The following is an 18709-nucleotide window of genomic DNA, read 5'->3' as shown; positions in this document are numbered from 1 at the left end:
TTTTTCAACAACGACATTTTAGACTAGTGCTCTAACATTTGTTTTCCTTATTTAAGGCCAATATGTAGATGTTGGGTGTCTTGCCAATGCATGTGTAGAAGATTTGATCTTTGTATGTGAGTGTGTGTAGGACCAAGATAGGTGAAATAAAATGCTACACTGATAAAGTCTTCTTCTTCTTTTTTCGTCTTAAGAAAAGAAGTTCATGAATATGTAAAATTTCAATCTGATATTAAAATCAGCTCTTTATCTGCTCCTTTTTTTGGGAGTTGAACTATGTTCAATCTCCCTGGGTCATCACGCACTTTTCTGCGCAGTAATTTGTATTGATTTGTATAATGGTCGTCAGCGGGGGTTCTGTGTCAGCTGATTTACTCCTAGGTAAATCAACATAAACTTTTATAAACATCCGCCATTAAATAATCCATGTAACTTTTCTGAATTAATCTAATTTTGATAATTGACATGTAAGGAAATGCAATGATATTGTATTCAAATCAATTTGAATACAGGATTTCGATCAAATTGATACTGATATACATAGAAAAATAAAAGATAAGGTTGAAAATTGTCGTTTGTAGCGCAGCGTTACCTATAAACATTGATAGGGAAACGAACGACAACTGCACACAAGACCTATTGACACCGTGGCGCGAAATATCGAATATGGTGCGAAACCTCAGAAAATTTACAAGAAATAACTCTACAACATTGCGTATGTGTATATATTTGGGTTTTTTTAATGTGATATAAAAAATGCTTGATGTTACATGTATATTGAATTAAAACACGTCATTCCCAGTCAACAACTTTCGATTGGGATCGGAATACGAAATAAAATTTCTTATATCCGGTTACAAAGTGAAACTGCTTCATGCTTCAAGTTATTGAATTACGTAGTAATTGCACGTTACACATTAGAGAACTGTGTCTTTTAATAAAGAAAGTCACAAAATAGATACAAAATGAGTGTACCTTATTCATTACTGTTACCGAGCTTTCGTCGACGAAAATCTCGAAATGGCGTGTTTCGCTGCGCTTGATGACGGTAAGGTCCATATTTTCTAAGTGCGTAGTATGATATTTGTTTATGATTTTTTTGTGCATACATGGTATGTCTCGGCTAGGAATAATGGAAACTTTCTCACCTATGTATGTAAAGACATATTAATCTCTATTTTTAAAAATGTAGAACACTTTTATCAAATGACAATATTTGAAAACGCTTAGAGCCCCGATGTCAGAATTTCCTTTTCCAAGACATCAATATGTCAAATTCATTATACTTTTTTAATAGTATGTACCATATTTTGTACCAGTTATCCATTTTGAATCCCCTATTACAATGAGATTTTGCTGCACTCTGTAATGTTTAAGTGGATGTCATGAGTGTGTGTCAAACAGAAATTTTAAGAGCATGGGATAAGGTGCTGCCATGTATGACTTCACTATCAAAGTTTAACCCAGTTGCCACAATGTTGAATTTATGCTGCAAAAAGGATTGGAAATTGCTCTGGTCAAAACACATTGTTTATTTGTCTACAGATGAAAGAGACATGAGGATTCTCCCTCACAAACTGGGAAAAAAAATAGTTATGGATCTTGTACATGTATAGTTTATTAATCACTATAGATTTCCAACATCACAAGTCTGATTCCGCTATATTCTTCCCATTCTGTCAGGTTCATTCACCCCCTGTTTGAACCACAGTATAATATCCCAAATACCTTGGCAATAAATAACACTATTTGACTAGTGTTTCATTTTTAGGGGAGTTGCGATGAAGTCGAACTCGGGTCATGATCTGATGAAGTGCCTTTGGGCGGGCAGGCGGGCACGCATCAGCATTTCATTTCCGCACCATAGCTCTTGAGCGAATTATAGGATCTCATTCAAACTTAGATGGATTGTCACCCTCAGTAAGATGAGGAAGCCTATCGATTCTGGGGTCACTAGGTCAAAGGTCAAGGTCACAGTGGCTATAAATAGACTGAAATTTGGAGAAAATTTTGTTTTCCGCACCATAGCTCTTGAACGAATCATACGATCTCAATCAAACTTAGATGGATTGTCACCCTCAGTAAGACCAGGAAGCCTATCGATTCTGGGGTCACTAGGTCAAAGGTCAAGGTCACTGGATATAAATAGACTGAAATTTGGAGAAAATTTTGTTTTCCACACCATAGCTCTTGAACGAATTATAGGATCCCAATCAAACTTAGATCGATTAAGTAAGACAAGAAGCCTATCGATTCTGGGGTCACAAGGTCAAAGGTCAAAGTCACAGTGGCTATAAATAGACTGAAATTTGGAGAAAATTTTGTTTTCTGCACTATGATTTTTTAACAAATTATAGGATCTCAATTAAACTTAGATGGATAATCGCCCTTGATGAGACAAAGAAGCCTATTGATTTTGGTCAAGGGTTAAAGGTCAAGGTCAGAAAGGATTTAAGTCGACTGAAATTTATGTACGCAAAATTTTGCTCCCTGCTTGATAATTCTTGCAAACTTTTCTGCCGGTTCCCTCTATGTCCATTCCTTGCGCAACTCGGCTTGTGCATTTCCGATGCCGGACAATTTTTAATTTTTTTGCATTTCATTTATTTTGAGTTATTATACAATTATTTACCATTCCATTGATCCTCTACAGGACTGTAGTATACTCAGGTGACAGTTTAGCATATTGGACTACCTTTTCAAGTAATGAATCCTTAGAATTAGCTACAACTAGGATTAAACTTGAATGTATATATACAGGGGGAAAACTTCTTCATAACTGCAAGGCATTGAAAACCATATTGATTTGAATGTTTGGGCCATAATATGTGGTCACATTTTTCATGAGAATATAAAGGGTTGAAATTCTAGAAAACAACAACACGACTTCAGTTACTCGAGGAGGGTTGTGGCCCATGGGCCTTCCATTATCCATGTTTGCTGTTGTAACGCTTTGAAAAACAACAACAATTGATTTGTATCTAAAATCATGATAATATTCAGTCATTTATCCCCCTACCCTTCCAGTGCTATCTGTTCTAACTGAATTTCCACAATGTTCAACTCCCACGAGTACTTTAAGTACTTTGATTTTATAGGGTCACTACCTCGTGACAATTCTTTTCTTTTTTTAAAGGAGTGGATCAAGGAGCTGATTTTAATCAGATTGGCAACATTTATAATAGTTTTTGGATGCGAGATCAGGCTTCCATCAGAATTTGGTTTTGGGCTAATGTGAAGATCAGAAATTAGGACAACAGGACAAATTCGTACAGAAGTTGCACTCGCAGACCTTTTATTTTCTAATTATGCTTGGTTCGATGTCTGACAAACATCTAAATCCATGGACATTTCATAACCTTGAGGAATTTTTGTCCTTGAAATTGGAATCTTATAATTCATCACTGTTGTGCCTATATTTATACCCCAAGCAACGAAGTTGTGGAGGGTATAATGTTTTTGACCAGCCCTTCAGTCCCTTTTTTGTCAGCGCAACTCCTCTGAGACCGCTCAACAGAATTTCATGAAACTTTGTAGTTAATAAGGACACACTGTGTAGATGTGCACATTTCCAGGAAATTCTGATTCAATAATTTTTCTGAGAGCTATGTCCCTTTTGAACTTTTGAAATTTACATGAAATTTGCCTTACATAGTGCAGATTTAAGTTTGTTAAAATCATGACCCCTGGGGTAGGGCTACAATAGGGTATCGAAGTATTGCATACAAATATATAGGGAAAACATTTAAAAATCTTCTCAAGAACCATTGCATGGGCTAGGAAAGTGCAAATTTACATGAAAGTTTCCTGACATTATATTATTAAAATAATGACTCCTGGGGTAGGATGGGGCCACAATAGAGGATCAAAATTTTACATACAATTATATAGGGAAAATTTCAAGAACCACTGGGCCAGAAAAGTTTACATTTACATGAAAGCTTCCTGACATAGTGCAGATTTAAGTTTGTTAAAATCTTGGCCCCCAGGGGTAGGGTGGGGCCACAATAGGGGATCAAAGTTTTACATACTATTGTATACGGAAAATCATTAAAAATCTTCTCCAGAATTACTGGACCAGAGAAGTTTACATTTACATGAAAGCTTCCTGACATAGTACAGATTCAAGTGTATTAAAATCATGGGCCCAGGGGAAGGGTGGGGCCACAATTGAAGATCAAAGTTATATGTACAAATATATAGAGAAAATCTTCTCGTGAACCATTACACCAAAGAAGTTTACATTTACATGAAAAGCTTCCTGACTGTGCAGATTTAAGTTTGTATATATCATGGCCCTCGGGAGCAGGTTGGGGCCACAATAGGGATCAAAGTTTTACATGCGAATATATAGGGAAAATCTTTAAATATGGGCCAAGGTGACTCAGGTGAATGATGTGGCCCATGGGCCTCTTCATCATATTTCTACTGGTTATTTTAAAACTGTCGATTTCTCAGAAAATGCACCATTTCCTCAGGACTTTCCCCTGGAAAACACGGACAACTCCCTCATCAATATTTTTAAACAATCAAAATGCTCAGGAGCCTTCCAGGAATTGATCGCAAGATATTTCTCCATGGCAGAAGAATAAATCAATTCTAAAAAGTTGTTTCGGTATAACAGTTTTTGAATGGGTTTTTCGGGTTTCCTTTGACAAAAAAGCTATTTCCCGAGGCGACGAGGCCTCCGACAAGGGAAATAGCTCTCTGGTTGAGGGGGACCATAAATTTGCTAATTCCCTCATACCTATTTTCAAACTGTGTGTAAATATAAATCATGGTCTTATTGTTTAGAGAGAAAAAAACGATGAAAGAAGCCATAATTTTTTCCACTCTCAGGGAAATAGATCACAAAATCATTTTATTAATTTCACCTCATTAAAAAGACAGAAAATGGTACAAATAACTTCAAAGTAGACATATTTCAAGCCTATAAAATCCAAAGCCTTGGGAGCCTTAAGGCGGCCCCCAAACCCCCGTCTCGTGAAGTTGAGCTGCTTCCAACTTCAATCCGACCTTGATCCGCCCCTACTAGTGATACAAGATTGGAAAGAATTGTGGTGTCGTTGGGCATTTAGGGAGGGCGGTAAATCTGCTGACTATACATCAAGATGGTGGTCCCTAAAAGCATGGATGCATCCTCCAGTCCAATGCACGCCTGTTGCGAAGGATTAAAACTCTTGTGTAGGTTGATTTACATACGTTACAAAAATCTGTGACGTAATTATTCATAGGGCGTCACCCGACGATTGTTTACGAGTTCGTTCGTTCTGTTTAAAATTATGTCTGTTCATCATGCATTTATGTATCTTGTATGGCAAAACCCTTTACTATTTATTAGTAAAATAAGATATCTCTTTAAATAAGAGAGATATACCAATTTTTTAACCAATCAAAATACTTCTAGTGTAAAAATGGTGGAAAAGGTTAAAGAGATGGTTAAAGAGATGGTTGGGGAAACATAATTTAGTATAACTGTAAATGTACATCTAGTCTAGCTCACATATTTTATCAATTGATTGTCTTTGTTTTGTTTTGTGTTTTTGTTACCTGTATACACTTCACATGCGGTAAACGCAAAATCTTCGCCCGGAATTGCAGCCATCATGGTAAAAATTGCTTTGTCGGGCTTACGGTTTAGGAAGAATTCATTAAGTATTCAAACTAGTAAAAAATATTGGAAAGATATATCTCTTTTTCTTTGAGAGATATCTCTTTCAACGATTAAAGAGATATCTCTTATACTTTGAGAGATATCTCTCTCGGAATTCTAAGAGAGATATCGCTTTAAATGAAGGAGATATCCCTCAAAGTGAAAAAGATATCTCTTTAAGTGAAAGAGACATCTCTTAAAGTATAAGAGATATCTCTCTAAGTAAAAGAGGTACCTCTCAAAGTGAACAAAATATCTCTCTAAGTGAAAGAGATATCTTTTAAGTGTAAGAGATATCTCTAAAAGTAAAAGACATCTCTTTAAGTGTGAGAGATATTTCTAAAAGTAAAAGAGATATCTCATTTTAAAGAGATATCTCTTTGAAATAAGAGATATCTCTATAATTTAAAGAGATATCTTGTTTTTCGAATAAATAGTAAAAGGGCTTGCCATAATCTTGATTTCAATATATACTAGGGGCAAAAAGAAACTACATTTTTCTATATTTGTTTATATTTATAAAATCTAAACAATCGATAAAGGTGATGTTTTTAAACAATATCGGATAGTACCCGACTCAGATGCACGGACTGAACACATATTGTTTATTGAAGTGTTCGTACGCACGAGTTTTACTGGCCAATACTGTTTGGAGTAAGAAGTGTAAAAGGTTTGTTTGGACACTATTCGTTAAAGAAAGCACTTTAGTTTTGGCAAAATTTACCCTTCTCTCATGCCACAACTAAGCGAAAACCAACGTAATCGTGCTGTTGGGATGCTTCAATCTGGAATGGCACAAAATCTCGTAGCAAGACACTCTGGAGTTCATCGGAACACCATCCAGTCATTATGGAGATTTTTCCAACAATCTGGTAACACTCAGGATCGACCACGTTCTGGTGGTCCACGTGTGATATCGCGTCGACAGGACAACCACATTAGACTTGTGCACCTGAGAAATCGTTTCCAGACAGCAAGTTTGACTGATCGTAGCATTCCTGGACTTCGACCAATCAATCCAAAAACTGTGCGTAATCGTCTGCGCGAGCACAACATCAGACCGAGACGTCCAGCAGTGCGCCCCAATACTGCTTCAACGTCATCGTATCGTGGTGCAGACGACATCTGCGATTCAGAATACAGGACTGGACCAATATTGTTTCATACCGATTGTTAGGCCGCTCTTAGCACACTGATTTTGACTACGGATAACGTCGTTTACCTGATCAAGATATAGGGCTCACGGCGGGTGTGAACGGTCGACAGGGGATGCTTACTCCTACTAGGCATCTGATCGCACCTCTGGTGTATCCAGGGTTCCATGTTTGCCCAACTCTCTTTTTTGTATTGCTAATAGGAGTTGTGAGATTGATCACTGTTCGTTATCTTCACTTTTCATATGGATGAAAAGTGGAGGATGTGTACAATGAAAACTTTCAAATACTTTATTAATCAAAAAACCAGTTTTAGAAGAAAGTAATCTGAAAAAGAAAAAAAATTGCTAGACTCGAACCTGCGATCTGCAGATCGACAGGGTATTTTTTGTCTTTTAAGCAATCAACATGTTAACCGACTGAGCTACAAGTACCCGGGCGATTATATTTAAAAGGAATATACAAATATTGCTGTTTTTCATATTTTCATTCATGTTTAAAAAGGAAATCAGCCATTATGTCAATGTAGTTAATCCTTAATGTATTTCTCAGAGCTTTGGTTCAGATGGCATTCAAATGTCTTTGCCTATTATCCTTTTGAGGTTACATTTTGATAAGCCATTAGAAGATCAAAGTACCATATACAACCTCGCATTGGGTCAAATGTAGTCTGACGTGTTTCATACCGATTGTTAAGCCGTTCTTGGCACACTGATTTTGACTGCGGATAACTCCGTTTACCTGATCAGGATATGGGGCTCACGGCGGGTGTGACCGGTCAACAGGGGATGCTTACTCCTCCTAGGCACCTGATTCCACCTCGTGTGTGTCCAGGGGTCCGTGTTTGCCCAACTATCTATTTTGTATTGCTTGTAGGAGTTATGAGATTGATCACTGTTCGTTATCTTCACCTTGCATGTTACTGGAAATATTTACCTATTCAATAACTTTCTTCGTAATTGGTGAGATAAATTGGTTACAGTTTAATGTTTATTAGTTATCGTCGTCTTCCAACAGGAAGAGTGACAAAGGACCAGCGAGGAGTTGCTTTTGGTACTACAGGGTACGCCACGGGAGCTGTTGCCGCTGACTTCTGCAATGATGTCGCCATTGTTTGTTGTATCGTATTGTTTTGAGACAACGTTGATGAATTCTGTTTTGACGTTACAAGATGTGTTGATTTTGGTGTTGATACATGTTGATGAGTCATCGGGTGTGTTGTTGCAGATGTTATTGAACTCTGAACTTTTGGAGAAGTTGTCACCGTGGCAGAAGACATTGTTGCTGTTGTCGTCACGGGATAAGTTGTCTCGCCCCCAGATTGCGTCTGGTGAACTGGAAAAGAAAATCATTAAAGGTATTTCACAAAGTGATAACTTCGGACATTTTCGTAGTTGTTATCATGCATGCTTACCTAGAATAACCTGTTGTAGAGTTTCGCTAACGCAGTTATTAGATTTACAGCAGCGAGTCGAACTACCAAAGTGCAAAAAGTCGTTCTGTTGAGCAGATCTGCACTCCCGATCCTAAGTTATAAAGGTATCCATGAATGAATGCAAGCAACTGAGTTTCAACTGCTTGTAGGTTCCGAATATACATGTATGCACAGTGTACAGTAATTTTAACATATGGTGAATCATTATTAAGTCTCCAGTTCAAGAGTATTTATTTTAAACTGATATGCAAATCAAACAAAAACTATTCTCTCATAAAAGCAAGACTTGTTCTGAAATTGATATTTGAAAATCATCTGGTGGAGACCCCATGATCAAGCACCCCTTTCCACAAGTTTTCAAGCAAAATATCGTGTGCTGTGTTATTATAAAGCCTTAATTCAATATCCTATTTGTTTTGTATCTTGAGAACAGACTGCAATTGATGGAGAACTTACTAATGTGCACTTGGACAGCAGTTTGCCATCCCCGTATCTTATCATGCAAGTGTTGTCACATACGGTCGCAAAAGATTGACATCGAAAAGTTAGATAATCTTCACATGTGAAACAGGAAATGGAATGAATTGAAGGACTCGTTACATGTTGAGATGGCTGTGTCAGAGTTGTCAGAGTGATTAGTGCAGCAGTAGCAGTTTGTTCTACAACAAATAAGTGAAAATCTTTTCAATAATCTGCAGATCCTTATACATGTATGCATACTCTTTTCCATCAGCATCTTAGGGTTTTGTCACCATGGAATGGTACCGTCCGAAGACCTTCTAATGCAGCAAAGAAAACACATACCGTGACGAGACTGGCAGAAGCAGGAACATTGAATGTCCGCCCAGCTCTTGTATATTGTGCAGATAATCGGATCATAGGTATAGCACTGCGACACCTTGTCCCTGCATGTGGAGGGATCTGGAAATATCGTGATTATAGAGTGATTTTAATGTGAAATTGCAACGGCGTCTTTGTATTTCTTACTGCTGCGCCTAAGATTTAAGATCGAGGGCTTGGTGATTATTTTTTTTGGTCTCTTTCTCTCTCTTTTTTTTTTTTTTTTTTGTGTCTTTGTCTGACCTCAACTTTAGCCATGGCTATAATTTTTAACTATACAATATCTAGATAGAATTGAAAGTTCAAGCTTTTCTTACTCTTCGTTTGTTCGAAACTTTGTGATAACAAGATAAAGACTGATAGGTCAAGGCCGAAGCTATACATTTACATTCCAACCCGATTTTGTTAAAATCGTAAAAATATGTTGTGGTTTATTTGACAATAGTTTACAATGACATCATTATCATACGCTCAGGAGCATTATAAAAATCTTGTCGCTTGATCACGTTTTCTATGTTGATGAAGTGAAGTGAAATTTGTATCTCTGACCGCTGTTTTTCATGTGTCCCGAGATCGTAATCAAGAGACGATGTTTTGGTCTGTTTTTCTGCATGTTTGTTTGGGTTTTTTTTAAATTGATAACCTTGATTATGACTTTTGAATTAGCCAGAATCGGGACGTATAATAATGAATAATCGAGTGATTTTTGTTTTTAACAGATGCTATTTTCATTCTTCTGTAACGGGCGGATTTGCCCAGATAAGTTCTAAAGGTATAAAGACAGAAATCAACATTTCACCTCATTTCTTTCATTAAGTATATGCATCGTTTTGACGTAATAGGATTATCACATATAAGTTATTAACCAAGCGCACCTAATAATCTGTATTCATCGTCAGGATTTCTTACCAGCGAAGTCCGAATGTCCTTGAAACACACCAATGGAATTTTTCAGTAAACCTATACATAAAACTAAGACGACGCAAAGAATGTTCATCTTAGCTCCAGATTTCATCTCGACGACAAGAGGACTGGACATTAGAACAGATCCCACACTACTTAATATAAAGATAAACTTCGCGGCGGTCATCTCTGATTGCCCACTGGACAATATATCATTTCACCTTTTGTGTAGAGTCTGTACTGCATATTCATTCAATAACTCATATAAATCGGGTCCCGTAGTGATCCGGGTTAGAATGGGTCCTCAGTAGCCCTTGCTTGTTGTAAAAGGCGACTAATGGGGTGGTCCTTCGGATGAGACCGTAACAACCGAGGTCCCGTATCACAGCAGGTGTGGCACGATAAAGATCCCTCCCTGATTAAAGGCTGTAAGCACCAATCATAAGTCTACATTTTTCAGCCCTTCACCGGCAGTAGTGACGTCTCCATATGAGTGAAACATTCTCGAGAGGGACGTTAAACAACATATAATCAATCATATAGATCGGTGCTCCATTGCAAGCAGGAGCAGTGTATACTCCGCTGTGTCAGCGATATTTTTACCAGGGAACTGTTTATCCATTGGACATACGCTACATGCAAGGTGAAGATAACGAACAGTGATCAATCTCATAACTCCTACAAGCAATACATGTAGTCAATAGACGTGTCCATCACAGTCAGTTTTCGTCAATAGGTGAAACTGATATACATCTTATTTATATCATGCACCTACATAGATTTACCTGTTACTCATGAATATACAGCCAAATTTTCGCACCCGTTTTAAAAACGCTCATTTAGCCATTATCTTTTACATAGGGCAAACAGCAAAACATGGTCGCTCAGGAGTAAATTCAGTCTCAGCATCCTGCTGGTGCGCTACGATCTGTTCGACAAGGAAGCAGAGTACACAAGTAGTTTGATTATTGGGCCATTCTGAAACTGTTAAACCGAGAACGGTTTAAAAATGGAAAGAAAAAACAACACAAAGTAGACTTCATCCATGTTTATTCGTGATGGTGACCCAGATTTTAGTACTATACGTTGGAATGGTAAGTGGTAGTCTCCCTGAATCTAAATGAGAATTGATATAGTACTTAATTTTATCAAAATTCGATAAAATACCGATTCCTCATTCATTTATGAATACATTAACATGTATTGTTTTCGTCTTCATCTAATTCTTGTCAACTGGAGCAAAACGAATTGATTAAACTTTTTGATCTTTTGGTTTATGAATTTTTGAACCTGCGCTTACTGACTTGGAAGCTGTTGAAAAAATTACCTTGATCGAATTTACAGAAGCAGCGACACTGCACCATCGCCCAAGATTTAAATCGAATGCACATATCTGCACCATAGCTTGGGCATATTGAAATATTGTCTCTGCACCCTGAAGAATAAGCAGATTGGAGTATTCAGGTCTTAAGAAGACTCGTGTATCATGATGCTTTATGCTTGGTGAATATTTATTGGATATTATAATGTGCAAGGAAACTGTTTTACATAAAAAAGACAGGAAAGTTGTGTATCAAAAGACAGAAAGCTCTAAGTGAAAAGCTACGTCCATTCAGTTTCACAACTATATGTCTGATTACGGTAGATGCCTTACGTGAAAAAAAAAACAACTGGTAGGCATTTCAAGTCGGTCCAAAACATTTTCTGTCTTGTCTTGAAAAGTTCTTCCTTTAATTGTAATATAGATAATATTCTTTCTTACATTGTATTCTCATTTTCGTTTTTACCTCGGTCTGTTGTTGCCGAAGCAATCGTTGATCTTGGTGGTGCTGTTGGCAACATGGAGACACCTGTAGTGTATTATGAGTTTTAATCAGTGAAGCGTAATATCTACATTGGTATCCTAGTATGGATAGGTAAGAAAGATGCACAAACACAGTACATGCACTTACCTTTACAGAACAGTTCCTTGGGATCAAATGTGTCTTTTGTATAAGTAGTGTTTGTATGTGTAATGCTATTGGCATTGCTGGCCAATTTATCTGTTACTTCATCAGTGAAAAGCACGGGAATGATTTCAACGCCTTTCCCGAGCAGTTCCTCCACTGGCTCCGTTGTATTTTCAGGGTGAAATATGCCATCCGTCAATACTAAAAGCACATTATCAGCATGTGGGCGATCACCACCATTTTTTGTGAACATTACATCAATTACGAAGTTAAATCCTTCCTCTAAGTGAGTAAATTTACCAATGTGCGAAATATTTGATATGGCTCTAATTATGTCTTGTTCTGATGAATTAAGTTTGAATTCCAGTCTAGCATCGTTAGAAAAGCTAACTGCACCGAACTTGGTGTTGTTATTGTAAGAAGCAGAACTGTTGACGATTTCTTTCATGAATTCAATCTGGGCATTGAACGAGTCGTTGGTTTCACTCCCACTGCTATCGACCAGAAAAACAACGTCCAGAGGTCTGCATCCTGAGAAGAAATGCTAGCGTCATCGTTTGTTTTCAGGTTAGTCACGTTTTACAATGTGAATTTGCAATCAAACTAAACAACGGCATGATAGAGTGCTCGTAGCGTACCTGTGGTAGGAATTTTTGAGTGGCATGTCATCAGGAATGCATAGACCAGAGTAGAAATGAACAAGGATCTACAGACGACCATTTTGTCCGTTGGAATTTTTTATGAGGAAATGGCTAAGATTGCTTAGCCTCATTTGATAACAGGTTGTTCGTAACTTGTCATATTGATAAGAAAGGTCGTATGTATATACCGTTTGTAATATGTGTCCTCATACACCTAATGAAGGATTAATTTATTTTCATGATAGCTTATCTAATAGTAAATTCTGTGGGAAAATACGTTATGAACGATCACCAAGTTCGAACCTAAAATGTAAAAACCATATTTTTACTAGTTCTAATTTTTAATTACTAAAAACCCTTTCACATGCACCTGTTTGCACACGGGGTGCATTTTGGGGCATATGTGCAAAATTTGCAACCAGGAGTATATTGTGTCATGTGAAAGCATTTGCATATATGTAAAGTATTTTACTCATTTGTTTTATTCCTAGTGTGAAATCTGCATCTAGTCAGACGAGGTGCATATTCACTTTTACATATGAGTAAATTTAGTCCCGTGAACGCATGGCAAAATTTACACACATGACAAAATTATTGAAATTGTCACTAGAATATTGCATAATTTTCTTTTAAAATTTCACATCGTCCTGTATTAGAAAGAGTTGTGAACTTCTGCTGTGTCTTTAAGTTCAAACTGCAAATTGTATTAGAACAATAAATGACAAAATCTATAGCTACATAATAAGGATATATCCATCTCGTTCTTTTGTCCTCAAAATACATCCATATTGCTTGGAATAGGTAACTTAGTACGGATTTACACACAGTTTGCTAGTGCATGTGAACGCATCGCAAATATTACATAAACACAGTAAGAGTAAAATTTGCAAGTGTAAAATTTGCGCCTATGAGTAAAATTTCGTGCATGTGAGTGGCAGCTGCTCAACCATTTAACTATGGGGAATTTTGTTTGTTATACGACACTCAAATGACCGGAAAGATAACAGATGCCCTGTAATGAAACTAGAAATTAGCTGTCTATCATTGTCTCTCACTCCATGTTTTTATTCATGGAAATTGAGCGTTTCGAATAAACTTTATAAAATGATAGATCAAGAACCCGATCGTATAATTTTTTTAAGCAATCGCTTGAATTGTCCAATACTAACTTATCCTTACATGAAGGGATACCTTCATTAATTCATTTAGCAGAACACTGTATTCTACATACGTTTTTCTGGAAACATACATGAAATCGCAAACATTGCAGGAAAAAAATCTTAAGTTTGCTCCTGTTTAACAAACTACAGAAAGACATTTCATCATATATATTTTTCTGTGTTTTTTCTTTAAATAGAAATGGATTTAAGCATGTAAAATATTTATATTATTGACCTTGTAAGCTATTTACACATAACGGCTGAAAATTATCTGACCTTGGCATGTCTCCATATTTGGTGATGATTTCCATATTTGAACGATGGTAAAGAGAAATAGTCCACGAAAGGCAAACTCTAAACACATAAAATAAACGAACATAACGGAATGAATATCTGTTTTTATTTACTGAATGAATATCTGTTTTTATTTACTGAATGAATATCTATTTTTATTTACTGAATTACATGTTGATTTACATGGTACTACACACTGCTGTAACGCATCGGTTTAGTTGTTAGTTGTTCAAAAAGTAGTTCGTAGAATGTATATATCCATACGCGGACGAAGGGCACTAAAATGAAACAAAATGCGTCTTCGTTGTTGCAATTGGCACTCAATGAAAATCAAAGAGAAAACATACATGCAGTGAATGAATGAGCCAAAATCTAGATAGAAGTGTAGCAGATGTTTACATTTTCTGAAATTTCTTTCTAGCTTATAACAGTACATTGACATTCACTGTGTAAGAGTGTCAGGGTGTAGAAGAGTCGTAGACAGAACGCCAGGTAAACGTCTTATCGAAGCCTCTGTTAATAGAATAAACGCAATTACAACCAATGCATGGGGCAAATCTGACTTCTATTTCGTAAATTAATCTGCAACAATAAACTTTTGTGGTATTGGTGCTCGATTCCAAGAAAGAAAAAAATATTTCCAAACTTGAGTTCTGAAACGGAACACACATTAGGTTACAGTAGGTTAAACAGGACTCGAACGCACAACCCAAGGTGAGTCCTCTTCACCATCGACATTGATTAATGCATACATACAAACAAGTGCTAGACATTTATTGGTTTGAAGAGAAGTTTGTCACGTGTCGGGATTCTCTATGAAGTATTTAAAATGTATCGTTGCGCACAGTATTTAGCATAGATTTGCTCAAGTCTCTATGTTTAATAATCAGTGCTCTCTTTAATACTTTTTAATAATGCCAAACATAGATATGTTTGGTGATATTTAAGTATGGTAAGAGAGCAGATATTTAGACTTCTGAAACAGAAAAATTTGAACGAAATGATAAATTAATAAAAAAAACAAAAAAAAAACAAAACATAAGAGACTTTAGCAAGTCTAAATTTAGCACTTCTGCTTTAAAAAAAACACCCCACCTTTTCACACCTGAATATCTATATTTGTAGTCTTGTGATATCTTTTACATCTTTTTTTTTTATCATTTGTAAATTCCTTCCGTGTTTAGAAAGAGTACTATTGTTGTTGCGCTTGAAAAATTTAACTTCCTGAAACAAACAGCGATACCGGAAACGTTAGAGTATTGGACGATTCTGTGTTAAAATAAACTTGGACATAGATGCAGACACAAGTGTGAACCAAATCTTAGTAAGTATAAGATAGCGCACTAACAGGTACTGTACTTTGATAGATAATTTATCCGTATATGGGTTAACATAACCTAAATCCAAAGCCTTTCATTCACTTTGTGAAGGTTTTTGTTTACAAGGTAACGCCCAAAATATTCTGTAATTCATCATGATATATATGTATTCACTTGTTATACATCTCTTCTTTCAGAATTTTGACATTTGGTCAGTATGATTCCAGTTACTCAGAGTGTATTTTTCATACTGCTGGCGATGCAGGACAGCATACTCGCTAATCCATGTACTCAAGCTGAAAAAACGATCCCAAAAATGTGTAAGTGTTCGCATTATGGCAAATCTGCATATGTAAAAATAATTTGTGTGAACACAAATCGAACCTCACCAGCACAACAAATACCAAAAATGCCGAACAACACCAGCAGTGTACATATTCAAAGATTTCAACTAGTAAGCGTCACCAAAGAAACCTTCGGCAACCTGATAAATATCCCACTGATGAAACTAACCCTACGGGATAATAATATCGAGAACATTTCCGTGGATGCGTTGTCGGAACTGCAAAGCCTTCGGTATTTGGAGATCAGTAGAGAAACTAAGGTTTCAAAACAAAATCTATCCCTAATGATGTGTAATGTAACTAAAACCATTAAGGGTATCCAATTTTCTCACAATGTTTGGTACACACCCCCTGACTTTAAAGGACTCAAGCATTCTCTTTATAAGATAGACTTATCCTATAACTATTTCCGCAGTTTGAATGGCACCTGGTTTGCAGATTTGAGGCGGCTCAGAGTCTTGGATGTGTCATTTAATGGAATATCAGAAAATAGTTACAACTTCACTGGCATAGAAAATGTCACAAATTTGTTATTACAGGGGAATTGGTTTAAAACATTTCCAAAGTTTTGTAATTATTCATTTAAAAACTTACAAAAGCTCCATTTTCAGTATAATAAATTGACTGAATTTAAACGAGAATATTTTTCGTGTTTACCAGATTTGACCCACTTAAACTTGAATGGACATGCGATACGAAAACTTTACAATAACACCTTCACATCTTTAAGCTCTTTGAAAAGACTCAATATTCAAAGGTCGGCTGGGCAACTCTTTCATATTGAATCTAGGGCATTTGAAAGTACGTCATTAAAAGAACTGCTCTTCACAGGCAATGGATTCTGGTTTCAGAACACTCCTACCAACCCTGCTCTCGAATATTTCAAACACTGTCCAAATCTGACATTGTTGAACATTACCTCCAACAAGATTAAACTAAAGGGACATGAATTCATTTCAATGATAAAACCTTTGAAAAAATTACAAGTACTAGGTATAAGAGATATGAATCTGCACTATTTACCACGGGGGTTTATGAAATATTTACCTCATTTGTTCAAACTCGACGTGTCAGACAACAACCTGCAAGCGTCGTGGGATGGTGAGTCCGTTTTCGGTTATAAATCGAAATTACGCTTTCTTCATTTATCGGACAATAATATCGAAAAAATCACGCCTTCGAATTTCCCAGAAAGACTCCTGAATGGAATGAGCAGTAGCGGTGGACTAGATGTCAGTCATAACAAGTTTTCCTGCAACTGCAATGATGCGCTGTGGTTTTACAAATGGATGCACTCCAACAAAGAAAAGGTATCCTCGGTAGACAAGATTACATGTAGGCCTAATGCACATGATGATCTGGGTACGAGAATATTGTTTAACCTTACCGAAAAAGACTTGTGTCCCATCAACCCGGCAGTGGTAATTTCTATTATAACATTCTGCAGTGTTCTCATGACGGTGCTTCTCGTGTTGGTAGTGGTGTATAAACTGCGATGGCATATACGGCATTGGTTATACGTAGTGAAACAACGGAGGAGAGGATACGAAATCATAAAAGATGATCCCGATTTCAATTACGACATATATATTGTTTACGCTGACGAAGATAATAATTTTGTTTTCAAGATTGCCGTACCCTATCTGGAAGACAAGGGCTACAGTCTCTGTGTGAGGTGTCGAGATTTTGAAATCGGAAAGTTACACTGCGATAACATTGTCGACAACATGAACCAGAGCAGACGAGTTCTCTTAATTCTGTCCAATCATTTTGCAAAAAGTAAATGGTGTGAATTTCAAATGCATTTTTCGTACAACAGATGTTTGGAAGAGAAAAGAAATAACATCATCGTAGCAGTTTTGACCGAAATCAGCTACAAGTATTTGTCGAACACTCTAAAGGCATTGCTGACAACACATGACTACGCGCTATGGTCAAAGTCTGACGAAACGGGGCAGAATCTATTCTGGGGGAAAGTATTACGGAAATTACAGTTCCAATCCGACCATACAGAAAGTGCTGATGATATGATTGGTGACATTCAATAATGATACCGGAAGATGCAGCTTTAAAAGTACATGTTCAACTGTTATTGGACATTCGAACCTAAATCTTATTGAAACCAACAGCTGACTGTTCGAATTGAACTAATTTATTGAACTTTGGAACATGTTGGTGTACACAGCTGGAATATTTCATGTTAATTCCTAAACCGCTTGCTTGTGCATATGGAGATGAAAAGATTTTATCTGTGTTAAAGTATTGGGAGAGTCGCTTATTGAAAACAATGATAAAAAAAAAAAAATAAGGAAAGAAAATAATGAATAGGTTCTCTCCTAAGGAAGCTCTCAGCAAATTGAGGATGAAATGCTTATTCATTGAACTGCATTGAAAATCTTTTTTTTCTTTTCTTCCTTGAATGGAAAAAAAATGGCTTCAACGTATAATTTACATTGTGTATGAAATAACATGTAGTTGTTCTATTCTGTGGCGGATTGAGAGCCCATCCCCCACCGAAGATAGAAAACCCAAAATTAGTACAACAGCAAATGTATACAAGATTTAACGTTATATATATAGACAAGTGCATTAAGATAAACAAATCAATTATTAGTTATTGTTGTTATTTATTGATTTTATTATGTATAATTTATGGCTAGAATAGCCAATAAAAATTCTCAAAAAAGAAAACCCCGGAGTCCCCAGATATCTATCCTATTATCCCCCTTTAACAAATCCACTCCTAATAAACATTTGTCTAATGAAAGGTGAAGATAACGAACAGTGATCAATCTCATAACTCCTATATGCAATACAAAATAGAGAGTTGGGCAAACACGGACGCCTGGGTATACCAGAGGTGGATCATATGTCTAGGAAGATTAAACATCCCCTGTCGACCGGTCTCACTCGCCGTGAGCCCTATATCTTGATCAGGTAAACGGAGTTATCCGTAGTCAAAATCATTCCAAGAATTTAGCAACGTTTGTATTGTGCTCATCTACTGAGACGTGACC

The 18709-nt window shown here is 36.6% G+C and overlaps 2 protein-coding genes across 2 annotated transcripts; one reads left to right on the top strand and one right to left on the bottom strand.

Annotated features, from left to right (window-relative positions):
• Positions 1-11018: 11018 nt before the first annotated feature.
• LOC125680262 (collagen alpha-4(VI) chain-like) lies at positions 11019-12695 on the bottom strand. The gene is made up of 5 exons (XM_048919714.2): positions 12573-12695; positions 11938-12465; positions 11773-11835; positions 11313-11420; positions 11019-11101 (listed from the first exon to the last, which is right to left on the bottom strand). The coding sequence occupies exons 1-5, from the start codon at positions 12652-12654 to the stop codon at positions 11025-11027; spliced, it is 858 nt and encodes a 285-aa protein (XP_048775671.1). The 5' UTR covers positions 12655-12695; the 3' UTR covers positions 11019-11024.
• A 2532-nt stretch (positions 12696-15227) lies between these two features.
• Positions 15228-18349, top strand: LOC125680257 (toll-like receptor 3). The gene is made up of 2 exons (XM_056156280.1): positions 15228-15353; positions 15546-18349. Exon 2 carries the CDS (start codon positions 15566-15568, stop codon positions 17738-17740), a length of 2175 nt encoding a protein of 724 aa, XP_056012255.1. The 5' UTR covers positions 15228-15353; positions 15546-15565; the 3' UTR covers positions 17741-18349.
• The last annotated feature ends 360 nt before the right edge of the window (positions 18350-18709 follow it).

The sequence above is a fragment of the Ostrea edulis genome, chromosome 2, assembly GCF_947568905.1.
Source record: "Ostrea edulis chromosome 2, xbOstEdul1.1, whole genome shotgun sequence".
NCBI lineage: Eukaryota > Metazoa > Mollusca > Bivalvia > Ostreida > Ostreidae > Ostrea > Ostrea edulis.
Note: the sequence above shows the minus strand (reverse complement) of the source record. Positions and strands in the feature narration are given on the sequence as shown.